Here is a 22,450-nt window from a genome sequence, read left to right on the forward strand (position 1 = left end):
AACTTTTAATACGATTACAAATTTTGGTGGAAGCAATGGGCACCCATTTACGTGTTAATACGGAATAATGAATGTCGTAAGTACGTATGCACTTTTCGTTCACTTCACGCTACTACCAGTCTTGACTGTGTTGTGCTTTTCAACGGTTAGGATATGACTGTTTACCCGGAAACTGACAACAGTCTGTTCCGGATACGGGTTGGTAGTTGCTGGAATACGTTGTGGTACATCGTTGCCTAAGAAACGCGAGGAATCTTTGGTTCGAGGGTGAAGAAACAGTAGTAGTGAGGTAGCTATGGCGTCGCGAGGTCCGTTGACGGAAGAGGAGCGATCTGAACTGCAAGAACAATTTACTGCCGTGAGTTATCTTATCAAAAAGAATCCAGTAGCTGTATAATCTCACAATGTTTGTGCTTACTTGTGGCGCGTGGTTCAAACATTTGTCATTTGGGTAGATTTTCAGAAGTTGCGTGAAGGGATAGCCTCCTCAATGTCTTGTGTGTGTATGTGGATACGGTGTCGTATTTACATTAATAAACGTGTAGGCTGTGCAGTTTTCGGATTGTGTTTGTAGTGCATAAATTTCACAGAAATAACATTTTGTAATCAAAGTCTTAGTGTAAAGCAATATAGTAGTTTTAGGCATCTTATTTGTCATCTTTTAGTGATTTTTGTGTGTTTGTAGTGCATAAATTTCACAGAAATAACATTTTGTAATCAAAGTCCTAGTGTAAATCAATATAGTAGTTTTAGGCATCTTATTTGTCATCTTTTAGTGATTTTTGACGTTGCAGAATTAATGCATATCACTTCCTTCGTATTGTTTGTCGGCGTTCGTCTCTTTGATTACGTATTAAAACTATATTATTGTATTCGTTAAATATATAAGCAGTGTTGTGATCAGAATTTTGGCTCGTCAGTCACCGAAGTTAGGTAAAGTATTGTACACCCTGAGAATACTTAATTTTCGAAAACGATGCAACAGTATGTGATGTATGTCCATTAACTACTGTTGTTTCAATGAAAAGTCCTCCCAGCAATCAAAGCGTTTTTCTGCGTACGGCATTGATTCGTGCCGTGAAGACTCGCGTTCTAAATATTGCTATATCTTCAGTGTTTAGGGTGCATTTGAAATTAGTATTGTGTACTTTCTGATAGATACTTTTAAGGTTATATTTACATACCTTGCTTGGTGTCTGTATTGTGAATTAAAGAGAGGGGGCGTTGGCCGGCGTATGATACAGTAGTTCAGCAGGATCCTCCACTTTGTTAATAAATGGAAGTGTGAAAAGCTGTTCTGCCCGTGCTTGATTTTAAAACATAAGTTTGAAAATATCGCACAATCGTGAAGTTTTCATTGCACAAATGTGGTGTGTTGATGTAATATGTGATATTAATGTGTTGGTGATATTTTTGGCAAAGATGTTTAGAACTCTTCAGTAAACATTTCTTTTGATAGCAACTGATATGCAATGAAAACGATATTATAGTTCTTCTTGTTATCCTGGTCAAAGAAGCAGTTTGCACTTGGAGGCTACCTTCTGTATCAGGGAAGTAGTAAAACAATTTTGTCAAGGAATTCGTAGCCTTACGTGAAACACTTTGGCATCATATACTTTATAGAAGTATTTTGCAATTAGTGTTTCCCATTGTGATAAGATATCAGACCACATTGCTTGGTTTTCTGGTGTAAATTCTCATGACGACATTTTAAGCACAGTCTTACTGGACAGTGTCACTGAATTTTTCTGTTAACAAGGACTCAGACCTCAGAAAATGTAAAGTAAAAAGAAAAGTACTGAATTGTTTTTTGTGCTTTTGACTGAACTAGAAATTTTCAGGTTGATGACTGACTTATGATGCCTGCTTCTTTATGTTCCCCTAAACTACACTAGGTCTACTTTGTTGTTGTTTTCCCTCACACATGTGAAGGTGTGACACTGTGATTGGAACTAGAGAATTCCACAATATTTATATATCATAAGCTTTCACCCCTATAATTGTTCAGTATGTCGACAGAGGACAGAGTAACTGACTGGTTCTAGGTGTCAAGTTTGCTATTTTACAAATAGTTGAAAATTCCCTCCCCTACCCCCCCCCCCCCCCCCCCCCCCCCTCCACACACACACACACACACACACACACACACACACACACACACACACACACACACACACACACACACACACACACACACACAGGATGGGTACAGAATGATGTCATTATTTGGACTACAAAGAGCCAAAACGTACCTATAAGAGCAAAAGAGTTATCAAAGGATATGGCATGCAAGTAGCACACTTCGCTCCGACCATTGATGTGGAAAGATGGTTGTTAAAGAGAGAAGGTGACAAACTTCAGATGGAGCAAAACTGCAGAGACTTGGGTAATACCTCACATCAAGGAAACTTAGTTTTGACCAGATTCCATGATGGCTCTAAGTCAACACATGTCTTCTAAGAATCCTAATAGTTTATTTCCATGTTTTAATTATTTCAGGCAGTTAATAAGTGCAAACGTAATGGGGTCGGGAATATTTCTTCATAAGTTTGTAGGTGTTGAAACTGTGACATTGTTACTGTTATTAGCATTGCCATTGCTTGTGCAAATTTGTTAAAATATTCTGTACTATGCTTTTTTCTAAAACGATTGTTTCTTTATGAATTTGTTTTCATTTGATTTCGATATTGTGGCATTTTTTTCCGTGAGTAGATTGTCTGCAGTTTTTGCAACAGGCAAAATAAACAGTTTAGGTGGAAGATGTGGCTGAACCAGAAAAAAATGCATCACAGGAGCAATTGTATTACTAATGCAGTTACATTGGAGGCTTCTACAGTATATTCAGTGGTTAAGTTTGATGTGGAAATTTTCTGAGTAGATTGGTAACCAAATGGTTGGATTTTGCAATTTTATTTGTAAAGTCATGTTAATTCAGGGCATTTTCTGTTATATGGCTTCAAATGGAACAAAAATTATGAAATAAATGAGCACTCAACAGCCAGTGTTAGATGTAGTAGTGATGTCACCAGAGAAAGACTTGCCGTATCCTTTGTGTGCTAAGTGGCCTGTTGCTTTTTGGATAGCTGTACAGTTCTTGTTGCTGTTATCAAAGACCAAACTGTCAGCATTTCAGATGTGGAATCCATGCTGGAAAACCTTACTATACTTCCAAGCAGTGACAATAAGATTTGGAAATAAAACCTGTGGGAAGCAAGAGTAAAAGATCTGCATTAACATTTAACTTGTTGGAATAGTGCATGCGTAAAGTAATTACAGAAAATTATTGAAAAATGTAGTTAGAATCACTACATGATGAATATACATAGTGAGCAAAGGTTAATTAATTTTCTTGGTGGTGGTGGTGGTGGTGGTGGTGGTGGTGAGCGTAGGTATGCCCTTGTGGTGGTTTTTCCTAATGCTGGTAATGTAACAAATCTTCCTTTCCTTTTTTAGCTGGGGATTCCTTTATGTTGTAATTTAGCAGTTTTTCCCCAATGTTGTGCAGGCAGTGCCACAAGTTATCAATTGAATTATGTTAGTAGCACTTTTTCATCTGACATTTGTTAAAGCCAAAATATAAATTCCTCCCTAATATCAAGAGTGAGGTAGGAAAGCAGGCAGCATTGTATCATTATTGAGACTGCTAGAATGGACATAGTTTTATTGAAGGATACACAGTTTGGAAACTGTAAGAGGTTCTCAAAGTTGTTCCCATGAAGTTGTCATTAGAGCGAAGTACTGAAAGAAAGAAGTGAGTTGTAATGTAGTATTCGAAGAAAAAAAGATAGGGTACCACTGTACGTTCACTTGTTGCTGATATATTTATGGTGTCCCGTCTTAGCTGATTTGTCCTGTATAAAGTAATATTAAAATATGCTGTTTAATTCGTGAGGAGCTTATTTAGCCATATCTGATGAACAGTTCAACCGGAAAGGGTTAGGTTGCTGTAATTTGGTTTCTCCATAGTGGCCCGAGCGAGATGGGGCAGTGGTAAGACACAAGAGACCCTCCTCGGTAGTTGCGCGCTCAGCTCAGCGGAATGCTAAGCGAAGGGGCCCGGGTCTGATTCCCAACCGGGTTGCATAATTTCTTCACTCGGGGACTGGATGTTGTATTCATTACTTTCGTGTCGTTATAATTGACATACCACTATTCAGATGGCTGAATGGGCACGTCCTGAAGGCCAACAACAAGGAAATTCCATTCTGGATGAAAGCAGTTTAAATCCTTGTCAGGCCATCCACATTTAAATTGTGCTATCTTCATGCGCCTCACCGTCGTTAGTTTATGGCACTGAGACGTTGCTCCCCTTCGTTTCCCACAGTTGAATGATTAGACCTGAAGTCTTCTACATGTGAATGATGTGTATGCTACTAAAACACTGTTAGATTCATTGTCATGTTCGCCAATAGCCTAACATTAAAATCAACGCTTTCGGATCTAGTCATAATATGACGTGATCTAATTGTAAATTAACTTTGCGTGCGGAGTGGTACAGCATTTGACGCTGGCCTTGTTATGAAATGGCGATTTCAGATTTATGACTGGTCTTCAAGGTTTTTTTTTCCGTAACTACGCTAAGTAAAAGAGACGATAGTTCCTGTAATACTGCCCGGGCCAATGTACTTCCTCTGCCTTCGCTAATGCTCAGTCAGTAGTGCCATCGACTACTATGCAAACACATTTTGGTATCCAATAATTATCTTTATGTGGAAGGCAAACCAAAGATGGTGTTTTATTAGCAAAAGACTTAGAAGATGAAAAAGGTCTACTGTAGACCTGTTCCATCTTCTAAATCTTTTGCTAATAAAGCACCTTCTTTGGTTTGCCTTCCACACAAACATAATTATTGCACTGCCAACACTACGCTTGTCCGTCCTCTTCTGGAGTTTTGCTGGGTGGTGTGGGATCCTCATCACCTCATCAGATAGTACTTACGGAGGACATCGAAAATTTCAGAGAAAGGCACCTCGTTTTCACGAAACAGAGGGGGGGGGGGGACGAGTGTGTGCGACGGATATGATAACGCGAATTGGAGTGGCAATCATCAAAACAAAGGAATTTTTCGGTGCGGCGGTATCTGCTCATGAAATTACAGTAACCAACTTTCTGAAACTTCCTGGCAGATTAAAACTGTGTGCCCGACCGAGACTCGAACTCGGGACCTTTGCCTTTCGCGGTCAAGTGCTCTACCATCTGAGCTACCGAAGCACGACTCACGCCCGGTACTCACAGCTTTACTTCTGCCAGTACCTCGTCTCCTACCTTCCAAACTTTACAGAAGCTCTCCTGCGAACCTTGCAGAACTAGCACTCCTGAAAGAAAGGATATTGCCCGCGAAAGGCAAAGATCCCGAGTTCGAGTCTCGGTCGGGCACACAGTTTTAATCTGCCAGGAAGTTTCATATCAGCGCACACTCCGCTGCAGAGTGGAAATCTCATTCTGGAACAAACTTTCTCCTCTGAATGCGAAAGTATTTTACTGATGCCGATCCACATAGGAAGAAGTGATCATCATACTAAATTAAGGTAAATTAGAGCTCGTACTTGTAGATTTGTGCTCATTTTTCCCACGCGTCGTTAGAGAGTGGAATGGTAGAGAAATAGTTTCAAAGAGAGTTCGACGAACCCTCTTCCGGGCACTTATGTGTGAATTGTTGGGTAGTCATCTAGATTTAGACCTAGGGGGACTGTCTCAATAATAATAATAATAAGTAAGAAATGTGCTAACTGCGTTGTTCGTTTGTGTACATAACTTCTCTTTATGGAGTGTACAAAAGTCAAATAATAAATATCGTGCCTGTAGCGGATAGGACAGGCCTCGGCTTTTCACGGCGAACAAGTTGACTCAGTGGTAACACATTTTTGGAGGACAGTTTTTTTTAAATCTTCAACCGGCCATTCAGGTTTAGGTTTTCGTGTTCTCCTTTCTCGATAAGAGAAATACCAGGGTAGTTAGTCTGAAAAAGATATGGCAGATTTCCCAATCCGAGCGTGTGGTTCTTCACTAATGTCCATCTCTTTGACGGGATATAAAACTTAATTGATCTTTCAGTATTGTCGCCCACAAATTATAAGCAGATATTATGAAACATTTTTGGTGTAATAGTGTGGTTTCACCCGAAATATTAGTAAAGACAATGCCTGTATTTCGAGAACGACCACCACGAGAGACATTACAAAGTGCAACCTGAAAAGATTCGTATCTGGTTCCTTGTTCTGGCAAATTGTCAATCATCCGTTGCTAGATAGACCCTGCGTTATTAACATCGTAGTAGTATTTCTATACACAGTAGACATGGCAACCAGTTATAGGGCCTTCCACAGCAACGTTGGAACAGAAATGCATTACGATTTTTACTGTCAAAATGATCTAGCAAAAACGAGTGTATCATACAGAAAGCATCTTTCTCAGGCGCCATAGAAGGAAATGCAAAATTGCACGGTTCCCCAAATCTTTAGGCAGGAGCTTTCTACACGAGAGCAGTAATTGCAGTGCACGTATTGTCTGTAAACTTACCAGAATCGCCTCCAAGAATTATAGGCTGTATCGTTGCAAACACTGAAGTTACACTGTTTTGAGAACCAGTATGGATACATGTGCTTGGCACGTCAAAAGTTAGAGCGGAATGAAGTCGAGGACTCGAAGGGAGGTTGCTTCTGAGGCTTGTCGGTGGCCTATGAAGTAAGGCCAGCAGAAGCCTTGGCAATTGTTTTCCACTCGTATGCGACAGCTCTGTAGGTTAGAGGACATTGTACTCTCTGTTGGCTCAGAAATAACAGCCTGGAGAAAGAATTATATGGATGTAGTACCAAACAAAATTATAAGCTAAACGGAGATGTTTCAGCAACAGCGGACATAAAGAGGAACCGGGAGAGTATTATGTAGTGGAACGCAAAAAAAGTGAAACAACAAACATAAACATGAGAAGTGACGAAGTTCTTAAAGCAGAATGAATGTTGCCCCACATACTTGTACAGAGTTTTGGACAATAAGCGTCAAAGTACTGTAGCCTGACTAACCTCTTATTACGAACGAGTGTTTAACATAACGAATCTCTCTTCTAAGTTTGTTCCTTAAGTCGTCCAGCAAGTGAAAATTTTTTTTTTTACGTCCACGCAAGCAATTGCTGATCTGAAAACAGCCATTCATGAGGTTATCGACAGCATCGATGTTCCGACACTTCAGCGGGTCATGCAGAATTTCACTCTTAGTCTGCGCCACATCACCAATGATGGCAGGCATAACGAACATGTCATAACCTAAGTCCGAATATCAGTAGTGACATTAACATGTCGAATAAAGTGTGACTGTGGTTTGTAACTAATTAAAGTTTTTTTCATGTAGTTAAGTGTCCTGTATATGTCAGTTTGTCAAAGTTCTATAGTATTCCAGTGCGGTATAGGAAGAGCTGTTAAGGCGAAACCATTTCAATCTGTATTTGAAAACAAAAAAATTAGCCGTCTGTCAAACTTTTTATTTCCGTAGCTACATTGTTATACGACTGCGTGTTTAACTCCTTTCTTTGCTGAAGTTAAATACACTAGAGTTCACTAAAGGTAATTTTTCCTTCTAATAATGTATTTGTTAATATCACTTTTTATTATTGTACCACTTTTTACATTTCTCAAATACAAGAAGTTTTAGAAGTTTCGTGACAACGTAGGCTAAACAGCAGAGAGATCTCTAGAAAACTTAGTAGACGAATCTAAATACCAGACAAACATCACACCAGTGAAATATGGGCTGAAGAAAAGTATCCAGTTAGCTAAGCAAACGGGAATTCAGATATTGTCAGGTCAGAACTTTGCTGAAAGGACCTGCGTCTTTAACTGTCCAGATTTTCTGTTGTGCAGGGCTGACGCATTCAGACCAATCTGCATGTGTTCAGTTCTGTTAGTCACTTTTGATCGACGTGCCATCAGATCATTGGGCTCTTTAGTTTTTCATGGCTTCAGGTGAAGCATGGTTTAGTCAACTGTGGTATTAGCACTCGCAGAACACCAGTCATTACGGACCAGAAAATTGACATCAATGCTTTGAACAGTCGTTGCATTATGTAGAGATTTGTATTTGGTGTGCAGTTTTTAGTGCGGTTTTGTTTATGCCAACCTGCGCCGAACTGTTGGCTGGCTATGGTGAAACTGAGGGCTATTTCGTAGGTTGTTTGCAGTTGCTTTTATTCATCTGTTGCTAAAAGTTCTTACGCGATTTCATATATTGTCTTAAATAATTCACATGTACCGGATGATCAAAAAGTCAGTATAAATTTGAAAACTGAATAAATCACCGAATAATGTAGGTAGAGAGGTACAAATGGACACACATGCTTGGAATGACATAGGATTTTATTAGAACCAAAAAATACAAAAGTTCAAAAAATGTCCAACAGATAGCGCTTCATCTGATCAGAATATCAATAATTTGCATAACAAAGTAAGACAAAGCAAAGATGACGATCTTTACAGGAAATGCTCAATATGTCCATCATTTCTCAACAATAGCTGTAGTCGAGGAATAATGTTGTGAACAGCACTGTAAAACATGTCCGGAGTTATGGTGAGGCATTGGCGTCAGATGTTGTTATTCAGCATCCCTAGATACGTCGGTCGATCACGATACACTTGCGACTTCAGGTAACCCCAAAGCCAATAATCGCACGGATTGAGGTCTGGGGACCTGGGAGGCCAAGCATGACGAAAGTGGAGGCTGAGCACACGATCACCACCAAACGACGCGCGCAAGAGATCTTTCACGCGTCTAGCAATACTGTTTTTTGTGCTAATAAAACCTCATGTCATTCCAAGCATGTGTGTCAATTTTTACCCCTCTATCTACATTATTCCGTGGTTTATTAAGTTTTCAAATTTATACTGACTTTTTGATCACCCGGTATTTTGACAGTGGTGTCATCGCACTTTGGTTACGTTAAATTTCATTCGGGATGACATAGAACATTGCTTTTAAAGACAACCTCAGCCTTGTCGCCAGATTTCCCAAATATGTCAGTCGTGCGTAATGCATTAAAGTATAGCTTCGTGGAAGTAGCATATAAGGGGACGATCAAAAAATGTGCTATAGGGCGTTGCAGCAACGCATACGCAACGTACCACCACACCGATACGTGTATATAAGCACCGACATGTAGGCAAGGGATTAGTGTGGCATTCGCGTCTTTCCTACGTGCGTGCCGTAAATGCGGAAACGTGAAATATGGCGGTGTTAATACCAAAGGCGTTCAAACACGACCAGCGTGCTGTTATTCTTTCCTTAGCTGTCGAAGGAAAAACACCGGTAGACATACATCGGACAATGAAGAATTTGTAGGAAGTAGTAGGGCTGTTAAAAAGCACTGTTGTGAAAAAGTAAGCATTGCTGCTGCTTCATGAAAACGCACGTCTCCATATCTCAAATGTTCCGCCAACTCAAGTGGGAAGCACTCGAGCACACGCCCTTTAGCCCTGATCGCTCCCCATGCGATTATAGCGCCTTCGATCTCTTAAAAGAAGCCTTGAAGGGTCGACGATTCCTGTCGGACGAGGATGTGCAGAAGGCAGTTAGCGACTTCTTGTCGCCAGCAGGACACGGTGTTTCATCAAACGGGTGTCTTCAACCTGGTGCGTCGGTGGGATAAATGCCTCAATGCTCACGGCGATTTTGCCCGATTGGTATACCGATTCTGAACTGTACAGCTTTCGATGGGAAACAATTTAATCGCCCCCCTTGTGCATATATATCCGTTACTCCACTGCTACCAGCCTCCCTACGAAGCCCATTTTGATTGATTTTTGTTTTGAGCCCCAAAACAAGTCACCAAATTATGGATCAAAAATTTTCAGTAACTGTCCATGTAAGTGAAGTGGCTGTATAAAGCTTTAAATAGCACAGACAGTTCTAGAGGCTACTCGTATTTGCCAAGTTCGATATGCCGTGGGAGGTACCGGTGAAGAACGTTAAATTCTACCCGTCTCAAGATAATTTAATTTAGGTACAATTGTACTTTCTTTAAACTTCTTGACCTTGTTCTGTTGCTGTGGAGCAATATTCAGTCTGCTTATGACCGTTTAAGTTCAGAAAGTCAACAAACGAAGTGTCGTCGTACTTCTGTAGGGTTACAGGGATTATTGTTAGCTCAAGTTTGCCCGTGGCAGTCTAAGCAAAAAAACTACAGCTGTAGATGGCAACCCAAAATTTGTGATAAATTCCAGCTGTAACATTATGGGCAGTTTATAGTAGCGAGTGGGTTTTAAACGTAAAAACCGCTATTGTCTCGTGGAAAAGTCTGCGTGGTATGTCTGCACGATGGGACCAAACTTTGGTAGAAATCTCATGTTGAGCTGTAGCCTCTCGGGCACTTCCCGTCTTCTGGGGGCTGCGGTTATCTTATCTTCAGTAGCTGAAACGACGCAGATGGAAGATATCCTCTTTATCGGGAATGTCCCCAGTTCTGTTTTCTCGCTATGCAAGATTGTTGAGTCATGGCTGCTTGTACTGTTCTGGGAAGTACTTGAAATGAGTTGGGAGCATATACATCTGTGGCGCGATTACTTGCGTGTCGTTGCTAGACGTAAAGAATTTACCATCATTCATTTTGGTTATTATGTCCAACGATCACAAAATTTTATGAAGGACAAATAAATGAATATAAATTAAGAATATAATCATACCGTCAGTCGGTGGCTGTCCCCGTCTTTATGATAGCTTTGCCCTGCAGATAGTAACTTAGCTGTGGATTCTAAGTGTCGATTTGTTTTAGTTCGAGGTTCAGTAGCCTCTCACCTGTTCCACAAAGGTGCCAGCGCGTCTTGCTTCCTTAAAAGGTAGTGGTTCAGTGCCGTGTTCATAGGCAGTGTAGTACACGGTACACCCTTCCCGGTTTACAGATGCACATTGGAACTGCTGATACGCATATCTACTGATACCTAAAAATGGCCTTTAATGACACGGTTTGGGCTCATTGTCAAACTGCTGTAACCACCACTGTAAACAAGTTTAATACAATTGCAAATCATTGCGGCACGTGTGCATAACTTTTGAGTAGTTTTTAGGAGGGCTTCGCACACTTTTTTGCATGACGTATCAGGCAGCAACAAGAGGAAGTGAAAATTCAGAAGTTTTTTGGTCTAACGCGAACAAAGGTACTGTTGTGTGAGTGGCAGGGCCGAAAATTGTATTTTACCTAAAAGTACGTTGAACCACGCCTTGGACTTAAATCCTTCGTCATGTACACTGACGTCATGTACAGTGAGGGAGGGGGGGGCGACATTATTTGTGAACATCACCTGTATCATATGATGCATTTGGTGTACTAAAATGTCCAAATAATAATTGTCTTCATAATCATCTTCAGTTACAAATAGGTCATCGGAGTGCCATGAAACTGTGGCCCACAGCATCGGTTACTCCGTGTTCACTGTAATACGCTGGCATGTGCTCAACGGCTCACTTTCGCGACATAGTGTCCCTATCCTACTCCAGTTAGCCAAATGGGGAAAGGGGGCCTACAATTAAACGTGGAATCCGAACCACATGTCGTGTCTGGAAAACCTTCACGTAATTTAGAGGTGATGGCTGAGTTAAAAGCAAACTGAAAAGAAAACCGTCGTCGGGCCATGATTCGATCCCGTGCCCTTTCGGTTTCCAGACACGCGTTTTACCGGCAGACCACCAGGTCAGACAACGCATTAGCTTATTTGTCGATTCGCTTTCGATAAACCATGAGCATAGGTGGAATCAGCGGATATGACTAATCGGATCGTACTAATCTTAAATTATGCATGAACTCTGTACCATTTACGTACGCCGTGTCGGTGCGTTCCTAGGTCGTGGTCGGTTGATGCTGGGAGAGGACCTCCTAGCCGCGGGTGCTACTCTAATTTTGACGTCACATTTGCTCACCAGTTGTCGGCGACAGTTCTCTTCATAGTCCGCAGATTCTAGTTAGTATTCTTCCAATATTAACCTCCCCTTTTATTTTGTTAAGTTTGAAGTTTGTCTCAATTGCGTCAGCCCCACACCGAAGTTCTACATTCAACTGCTTGCGACTAACCACGCTGCATCACTGTTCTCGTTGTGTATCAGTCAAATCTCTCTTGAGTTCATTGGACACCCGAGTAAGTATTTTCCCCTGTTTAATGTATTGTGGTCTACGCAGTGTCATTGCAGGATTAGACGAGAGCCGCAGTGTATGAATTATACAACGTATCAATTGTTCTGTTTTCCAGAATATAAGTACTTCCTTCATTTTGACGTCCAGTGCATTTGGTAATAGCGTTTCTTCGCTAGAACCGCTCGTGACTTCGTTGTAATAATCATTGTAACATGTGCAGTTAGAGGCTTCAATTGATTCTCATGAAACAGTTTTTCTTTATGTAACTGCATCCGCCAGTTCTGCTTTGTGAATGTGCGTAATTCTAAACTTTCACTGGATTTCAAAATATCAGTATTCCGGCCACTCTTTAGGTGTAGAACCACTACTTCTGGCGCCACTTTGGTTCTGGTGATAATGATTTCACAATCAACGGCATCATCTTTAATTGGTATAATTAATCGCATTGTCATTTATAGTGCTTATAGTTCGTGAAAAAGCCGCCTTTTATATGAGAGATATGGTTATCACGTTTTAATGCATTGATAATTACTTGGGATAAGACGCCGATATCATAGGTACTGACAGGTGTCCTCTACATAGTTTTCCTTGTGGTGAGAGCCGATAGCTACAAGAAGCTCGATAAGCACGTAGCCATCTGTCAGCGTCTGATAACGAGGTGATTCCTCTAGGTCACAGTAGTGGAGCACGCTGAGATTCTGTGCTATTCTTTCGGTCTTTAAACTTTACCTGCCAGAGGTATTGTGGCGTGGGAACTGTGCTTCCGCACATTTACAGGAAGTGCTTTGTGTGTGTGTCGCCCTCTCCCGTTGAGTCGTCACTACCAACATGGTAGTCTGCTAATAACAAGAAAGTTCCCCGTCATTAGTGTAAGGAATCCCCATGGGAGTTGGAGATATTTAAGCACTTTTCACAAGAACGTCAACCTGTATAGTCTTGGATACCACATGGCGTACCTTAATCTTTTGAATTCTACGGCACGAACTACTACTAAAATAGAAGCGTAGTTAGGTTTATACTTATTGAACGTCACTTTAATTCGACAATTTTCGTAAGCTTCAGTGTACCAAGCCGGCAGTTGATGAAGCGTTTGTGAGAATAATTGGAGTGTACGCGGCAAAACTATTATTTCAGTGCAAATAATTGAAAAGTGTTTATTGCAGTGAGATACTCAACGAAATATAGACGAGAATATTGGTTTGAAGAAGTGGTGATAGCGTGCAACAGGGGCTAGTCGCCAGGATGAGAAGGGTCTGGGCGACGGCAGGATTATCTTCCCTGTACTGTGTGTTACAATGTTGTTTCACGTAAAGAGAATAGAGACGTAACTGGCGGAGAGATCATTTCTTATTATAGCTCGCAGGGCCAATCGTGTGATTTCTCTGTATCTTAACAGATCTTCCAAAATCTTTTGAAATTGATGTGGGTCTGCCCACTGTTAGGACAGGAGTCCGAAGTGGACGTTGAATGGTTCCTTTTTGGCAGCGCCCTTCCATATGGCTCGGGCACCGTTAAAATATCTCGTTCTCCAAATGGAGCCGCATACGTTTCTGGCGTGTTCTAATCAGCCACATTTATAATATTTTGATTGGTTTAAGATCACGTTCATATGCTCAGCCGAAACGCATTCTATTTTGTAAAGGAGTGAGTGTAGGCTACTAGCCTCCGTGTGGTCTACTTTTACATCTAGTGTAGTATTGAAAGTGCACTAGAAGGTAGCTGGCAGACTGCTATAAGCTCACGTGCGCCAGAAATGACTAATATTTAGGGCTAAAACAGATAACCTGGCACCATGTATACACGTAGTCCGGTCAGAACGATCTGTCGAAACGATACATTTCCAGTTCCGAAGTTAAGTTCCAGTGGGAGCTTTCGTTGACGGCCGCACGTTTCGTTTTAGCACAGGTGTCCGAAGCCAGCCAAGAAACCCGAGTAGCGTTTATAATACGATCTGTGCTTAAGAAATACTTCGGTTATGGTATATTCAGTAGTTCCGTATTGGAGAGTGTAATATAATATCCAGAAGTCCACTGCCATGATGAAAGTGGCTGGACGTAAAACGAGGTTGTGCATGTATGTGACTGTCATAACTTAGGTTGAATGGTGTGCCTACAATAATGAGCCATCATATTCTTCGTCACTTTGCGCATCTAAGCAGTCATTTTATGTGTTGTTATATCTAACATAAACATTTGTATTTAGGGCAGTTGTCTTCAATTACTGGATGGACAGCAGAAGAAATAAACGAGAGAATAAAAATGGTCTACAATGTTTAAGAAAAAGCTAAATAGTTTGATCTTACAAGCAAATTAAGAACGTTTGTGGCTTGGGCTATGTAAATATCTTTCAAAACTGCAGAGTGATGTGGCGTAGAGGTAAGCCTTGCATCGCATTTGGGAGAATGGCGGTTCGAATCCGTAGCCAACCAACCAAATTCAGGGTTTTCGTGGCTTCCGTATTAGTCTATTGAGACAATTGGAGCGATGGTCACTTTGAAACGGTCGTAGCCATTCCCCATCTACATACTTTCCCTGTCTGTGCTTTGGCTCCTTTTCTAATGATCTCTCCGTCGAAGAGATTTTAAACCCCAGTGTCACTTCATTCACATCGGCGAAAAAAAAGCTGTCCGCCCCCGATAGCTGAGTTGTCAGCGCAACAGAATGTCAATCCTAAGGACCCTGGTTCAATTCCCGGCTGGGTCGGAGATTTTCTCCGCTCAGGGTCCGGTTGTTGTGTTGTCCTAATCATCATCATTTCATCCCCATCGACGCGCAAGTCGCCGAAGTGGCGGCAACTCGAAAGATTTGCACCCGGCGAACGGTCTACCTGACGGGAGGCTCTAGTCACACGACATTTACATTTTTATTTTATTTTATTTTTTTTTTGCGAAAAAGGTAAAGTAGTAAGCACACGATATGCTGTACATCTTCAATCATAGATTACTAACTCTCGTAAAATTTAAGATTGCGGTTGGTATCTCTTTGTGCTTATTGCCAATATGGACACGTTACTGACACTTGTTTCTTAGTACCTTCATGGAAAACATAGTAGTAAACAGTGGCTGTATTATTTGACTCCAGCGGTTAGCTATCACTGGCGCCCTTTCGTAAATATTACAAATATTTACTAATGGGGTGCCTGTTTTTTAATAGTCGGCATATTTGTTTTATCGCGAAGAATTTGTGTGGCATTGTAGATGTAATATCAAGCAGTCACAGCGTTAGCTTATATCGTTACATTAGCTCACTTCAGTGCTAGTATTATTTGCTACTGAAATTAGCACAAATCAATGGACTATTTAATGAAGATTTTCAAGAAGTCATTGTTATGTGTGCAGATGACAGTGATGTATACCCAGACTTGAAGCAGCAAATAAGGAGTCGTATAAAGAATCCCTGGGTGACCATGGAAGAGAGCAATGGCTCTCTACTCATTTTGTGTGTAAAATACACTTGGAGTCATAATTGCAATAATTTGTAACTAGTGCATAGCGTAACTTATGTCTTGTTTTCCGATAACATTTTGAGCAGTAAAATTGTCAGTATGGTGTATAAAACAGGATTTCTGTACTTATTTTGTGTGTAGGATACCACTGGAAGTCTATTAGTTGTAAGTAATAAGTGCATAAAGTATAAATTATGACTTCCTTTGAACATAATTTGGAGCAGTAAAATTTACGATGGTTTAGTAGTAATATAACCTCACCCCTATCCTTTATCGCTCTAGGCTTAAAGTACGTCAGGAGAAGATAGCCGTATGGACGGACAGCTAAGGACAGCATGTAAATCTGTTGGTAATACTAGTATCTCTGCAACCTTGTAGCGATTGTAGAGAAATAACTAAAGAGCGACGAAGTAGTTCGGAACACGAGTGCAGCAGCATTTCAGACATTGGTATGAGAGTGTTTGGTGTACTGACGCCGGACGCGAAGAAATAATGCTACATCATAAATTCAGAGACTTGGTTACTCAAAACTACATTTTCAATATTAAATTTATTAACATAATAAGTTAGTACAGATGTGTTAAAATAGTATAGAGTAATGGTTCCAAGCTGCTTAGCCGTTTTTCCCACATAGTCCTCAGTCTCCCTAATGTGTTTCATGCTCTTCATGCATACATTCGCGTAATTCGGAAGGACGTGATCTGATCAGGGGCCGAAATTGCTTACATGTATATATTTGTGGAATTTTCTCCAGACGATTCAGCACAGATACCCAGTAGGCAAAACAGTCCATAATATCAAGGACACCCTTCTCCAGTTTGCCCTCCTGCTGTGTGCTGGTACACGTTGGAATGAAGCAAAGGATACTGCAGCTAAGGAGGTATATAATCAGTATGACTGTATACTATGCATCAGCGTGATCTAATGATGAATAGATCCGTTTTATGCTTGTAGCGTGGAAAATGTCTAGAGGTGATGGATAACAGGTTTTCGGTAAAACCTGCTTAAAGGAGGCGCGTCTCTTTCCGGCCACTTGACACGATGAAATCATCTTGACACGTCTCCAAGTAGGACACACCTCAGTGACGCATCTTCCCTTCTCTGGCCTAACGCCCTTACCAGGCGCACGTTCTTGCGGTGTACTGATACCAGTACGGCACATTTTGAGTGTACTTCGTATCCTAAGAGGGCAGCTACTGGGTCATCGTCTCTATTCCAAATGACGTTTATTGACGTAGTTCAACATTGCTAATACCGAAACTATTAGGTGGAAGATCGGATTGCATAATTCAGGCGGCTACCTCATCTATTTATAATGTAAGAGAGAAACTAGCAATAGCTTTGTGAACATGAGATGAGTTTGAGTTTGTATTTCAAAATTGTAAGAAAGAAATTGTCTGTTCCAAGGGTTTCTGTCTCATCAACGTACTAACCATATTTCTTTTGTACAGTACATTTTAAAGTAACGTCTACGTTTTGTACGGGAAGATAATTTTTTACGAATATGAAGTTCAGAGAGTGAACGCGATTTTACTTAATTTTTTATGCCATTGTTTTAATTTTAAATGCCGTAACCATATTACTCATGAAAGTATTTGTAAGGCCAATGATAACTAGCCGGTTGACCGACCCAAACAAATATATCAACCAATTTTATATTGTTCACAAATAAAACACGATTGAGATGAATTTTTTTCTCATATTTGTACGTCTAATGGTAAGTTATTCCAGTGGCAAGTTTCCATTACATTTTTCCAGAATCCAATAATAAAATTTTAGTGTCAGAATTGAGAAGCTTCTCATCAGTTACCCCACAATGATTCACCAATTGCAGAAATTGTTAGCACTGTGTTTCCAGACTGTAGTCAATTTTAGGCGTACCATGCCCGGTAGCCGCACCATGACTCTTTAGTTTCTAGCCAGGTAATGATCATCGTTATCATCTGATCATGGATTAGTAACAATACGTCGTAAAAATGGAGGAAATGTTTCATGTTGTAGAATTCAGGTGTTGGGACATCATATACACTCAGTTTTTGAACGAAGACATCGTAACGCTTGTACCAGAAGACAGTCGATTTAACCGGCATTAAAGTGCGGGATACTCTACAATCTCCATAGTAGATATGACAACGACCAGTCATTAATAACTACCCAAAACGGCATCGCAATGAAATTACTGGTACTCGCAGCCGAACTAGAATTGTCATTTCACAGATTAGAGCACAGGACTCATAGATACATCTTTTGAAAGGGTAGTGTTATACCGCTTTAAAAGATTGTATTTTGTACACAATTCCAAAACACCGAAGAAAACATCTTTCTGGTAAAACTGAATCCAAAATTGACCACACCACTAATTCACAATTTTCCTTCGAAAAGTTTTGTTTAGTTACTGCAGAGAGAACGCGTGCACATTTTTTTTACAATCCGCCAAAGTAAAAAAGGGCAGAAATATAACGTTGCTTATTAGATTGCCTGGGAAAGGTGGCAGCTTGAAGAGTCCCCGTCTGCACCTTCTGTTAAAAATAAACATCCACTGAGGATGATGATCCAACTGGTACCCATGTGTATAAAGTTTGGGCTGTACACATCTTGTATACTTTATTAGGGTGTTGTTGTGAGATACTCAGTACAGGGTGTATTAAATATTTTTAGTATTATTTGGCAATTGCAAACTTTTGACAGTTATGCTGCGGTCGTGTATTAGCTTTGACATTCCACAAAAGTTCCTTACCCTGGTATGGCTTACTGTCTTGTGATTTACTACTATGTTGATATTTTCTGACTGCGAAGTTCATTTTCAGGATAGTTAAGAGTTACTGTGGCACTTAATTCCATATCAGTCAGTTGGTTTATCTAACAAATTACAAATCTTACTGTTGTTTGGATTCCGTTTTACCCTCCGCCTCCCATTTCGAAACGCTCTGCTTGAGTCTGTTCTCACTTCAGAGGAAGATAAGGGCGTATACTCTAGTAAGACCACATCAATAACTAATGTAGTTTTATAGTAAAGCGACGTACAGTTTGACTCCAGATATTCGTGCAGCCCGTTGGGACAAGTTAACATCTCAACTGTTGTGGTTATTTGCTGTTACGGCCTGTTCGATCGAATTTTCATGTGGCAAAGGAAAGATTTTTAACTCTGCGACATCTCAACAGTAAATGACGATAAATTTGCAACGGTCATCATTGGAGCTAGCTTACGTTGATAGCAGTCAGTACAATGGTGGTGGAGATAGGACAGTCAGTTTCTTGTCGTTGTTCATTCTTGCTGTCAGATTCGGACCTTGTAGCCTTCTGTCGTTAAACCTATAGGAGGAGAGAATCGAAATTCAATGCCGAGAGGTATGGCGCATAAACTAGGAGCGTTCGTAGCATATACGACGGCAGTACACGTTATTGAGCAAACAGATTTCTACGCATTAAAACACAATAATTTGAAACGAATGCCTAAACCCAACGATAGTTTCGGATCAGTACACTAGCATATATGGTAGTAAAACTGACTCAGCTTTCTAGTGCTCGGGTAGGCTATGTTTCTTCGGTACTCAGTGGTCTTAATTATGTTTCTAGGCAGGAATATTCTTCAGCTGATTATGAGGGTAAAAGCCAGTTAGGGAGTTAATATGTAGTCGATAGGAGAAAAGTTTCAGCACATGAATTTCTGAAACTACAGTCAGAAGTACAGAACTGGAGTTGAAAGAGAGAGAGAGAGAGAGAGAGAGAGAGAGAGAGAGAGAGAGAGAGAGAGAATGGAGTTGCAAATTTTCAACTGACAATGTCGCTGAGGTGTCATAAATTCAGCAGTGATTTATTTTGACGCTATTTAATACATAGTTTGCAATTTGATTTAATGATGTTGCACAAAAGAATCTTGAAATGCATATAGTATATATACCTGAAACTTCCTGGCAGATTAAAACTGTGTGCCGGACTGAGACTCGAACTCGGGACCTTTGCGTTTCGCGGTCAAGTGCTCTACCAACTGAGCTGCCCAAGTACGACTCACGCCCCGTCCTCACAGCTTTACTTCTGTCAGTATCTCGTCTTCTACCTTCCAAACTTTACAGAAGCTCTCCTGCGAATCCTGCAGAACTAGCACTCCTGAAAGAAAGGATATTGCGGAGACATGGCTTAGCCACAGCCTGGAGGATGTATATATATATACTGGTAATAAAAATGATAGAGGCGACAGATACTTGTATGAAACACGCAATCTACAAACGCTCTTAAAGTGAAAATTGTGTAGGCTGATGACAGTTGATACTTGTCAACCCTTAATTTAAGGGTTTTGGGAATTGTGCAACACCTTCGGTGCAGCATTGAGGAAAAATCCAGTGAGAAGTCAATTGTAATGCGAATTAGCAACTGCTTTACACGAATTATGTTTTGACTGAATATATACCATGAGATTACGTTACTTTATCTACGCATCTTGCCTGAGATGGAAGGGCTCTCTTAGTCTCTTTCCTAGTAAAGTGTATTAGTTTCTCGGCCCACCAACCTAAAAAAAAAAGTTGACTATTTGAAGCGAATAAGGTTTCTAAGCAGTGCATAGCAAAACAGAACGTGGGTCCGTGAAGTACAGTAGATCTTCCCCAAAAGTGTCTTCTAACCACACTGCGTGCCTATGAAATATCGCCTCAGTTGTCGACTGGATTCGTGATTCCCTGTCAGAAAGGTCACAGTTTGTAGTAATAGATGGAAAGTCATCGAGTAAAAGAGAAGTAATATCCAGCGTTCCCCAAGGAAGTGTTATAGGCATTCTAGTGCTTCTGATCTATATTGACGACGTAGGAGACAATCTGAGTAGCCGTCTTAGATTGTTTGCAGATTATGCTGTCATTTACCGTCTTGTGAAGTTATCAGATGGCCAAAACGAATTGCAAAATGATTTAGATAAGATGTCTGTGTGGTGCGAAAAGTGGCAATTGACCCTGAATAAAGAAAAGTGAAAAGTCATTCACATGAGTACTAAAATAAATCTGCTAATTTCGAGCCTCGCGGTTAGAGGCGCCATGTCACTGATTGCGCAGCCTCTCCCGCCGGAGGTTCGAGTCCTTCATCGGGCATGGGTGTGTGTGTTGTACTTAGTGTAAGTTAAAGAGTGTGTTAGTCTAGGGACCGATGACCTCAGCAGTTTGGTTCCTTAGGGATTCACACATTCGCTAATTTAGATTACGCGATAAGTCACAAATCTGAAGGCTGTAAATTCAACTAAATACTTAAGGGAATACAATTACAAATAACCTAAATTGGAACGATCATATAGTGTTGTGGGTAGAGCAAACCAAAGACTGCGAATCACTGGCAGAACTCTTAAAAGGTGCGACAGGTCTACTAAGGAGACTGCTTACACCACGCTTGTCCGCCCTATTCTGGAGTACTGCTGTGCGGTGTGGGATCCGCATCAGGTGTGAGTGACGGATGACATCGAAAAAGTTCAAAGAAGGGCAGCTTGTTTTGTATTATCGCGAAATAGGGGAGATTGTGCCACAGACATGATACGTGAATTGGAGTGGCAGTCATTAAAACAGAGGCGTTTTTCGTTGCGACGTAATTTTCTCATGAAATTTCAATCACCAGTTTTCTCCTCCGATTGCGAAAACTTTGTTGGCACCCATCTACATAGGGAGAAATGGTCATCACGATAAAGTAAGAGGGCTCGCATAGAAAAGTGCTCGTCTTTTCCCGCGCGCCGTTCGAGTATGGAACGATAGAGAAACAGCTTCAAGGTGGTTCATTGAACATTCTGAGAAGCACTTGATTGTGAATAGTAGAGTAATCATGTAGATGTAGTTGAATGTTATGCAAAATGTGTTGTGTTCTTGCTTTGCTGTTACCCGTGTAAAAGCCCACCGTTACATTAGTTTGTTTGGGATGGGTGGTGGATACTGTATTACGGTATTAGATCTTCACTTTGCTAATGAGTATTTTTCAAATCTAGAAGTTTGTCAGAGGTAAAAGTTGTCAGTCCTACTTCTAGCTATAAAGTCATTCCAATGGATTTATCAGAAATAAAAAATTCTGAACTAACATGCTCCAAATATGAAGCATGTTAAGGTAGAATTTTGCTTTGAGAGCTTTACAGATGTTTGTAACTGATCAGTGAACAATTAGTGTACACTATGGCTTAGCTTATCCACGTCGTATTTTTAAAAGGGTGAAGACTATGTGATCTTCAGATACCAGTATTACTTTTGCAAAGTGGATTCAAAGTGAAGCGTTAAAAATGAAAGAATCCATCGACACCTATGATAATTCCTTGTACGAGTAACGTTGGTCAGGCCCCTAATGTGATTTTGCTTGGAACTTTTCCTTACATTCGCGCCTATCATGTGACGGACGTATCTTGAAAACTGTTCGGTGTTAAGTCTTCCTGTTCCAGATTTCGTAGTTGGAAAGATTACGATTTAGGCGGCGTAGTAGTAGTACCCTCTGTGGTTTGAGCTGTGCTCCACTCTTAGTAAGTCCTGGAATGCAAGCGATAAAGATAACCATGGAATGTTCCCAATACTACAACCACCTCTCTCATAGTGGAAATTTGAAGCTGCCGCCTAGTACAAAGAAACGAACACGGAAGCGAAGCGTAGTGAGCTGGTGACACACAGCAGCGTTCCCATGACGTATGCGCTGCGCGGAAGTGCTGCGGAATGAGTCAGTACGGCAGCCATGTATGGTGTTAACGTAGCATGGGCGGGGTCAGCCTACACAAATAGCGCGGCCGCTCTCCGTCCGCGACGTGCTTTTCAGTTAATTACGTCAGTGTGACTGCGGTGGATTCATTATTGAGGGAACGCTAAGCTTCAGATGGTTGTGGGCATTAAAATTGTTGGGTGGTAAACAGCTTTGTCATTAGCGCTCCTCCACAGGTTCGTAGTACGCATGGAAAGC

The 22,450-nt window shown here is 40.9% G+C and overlaps 1 protein-coding gene across 1 annotated transcript in view; it reads left to right on the plus strand.

Annotated features, from left to right (window-relative positions):
• The first annotated feature begins 252 nt into the window (after positions 1-252).
• Positions 253-22,450, plus strand: part of LOC124721183 (plastin-2) — a 233,724-nt gene continuing 211,526 nt past the window's right edge. The window contains exon 1 of the mRNA XM_047246023.1: positions 253-358. Coding sequence (XP_047101979.1) covers positions 296-358 — 63 coding nt within the window. The 5' untranslated portion in view covers positions 253-295. The remainder of the gene's footprint in view (positions 359-22,450) is intronic.

Source organism: Schistocerca piceifrons, chromosome X, assembly GCF_021461385.2.
Source record: "Schistocerca piceifrons isolate TAMUIC-IGC-003096 chromosome X, iqSchPice1.1, whole genome shotgun sequence".
NCBI classification, from domain to species: domain Eukaryota; kingdom Metazoa; phylum Arthropoda; class Insecta; order Orthoptera; family Acrididae; genus Schistocerca; species Schistocerca piceifrons.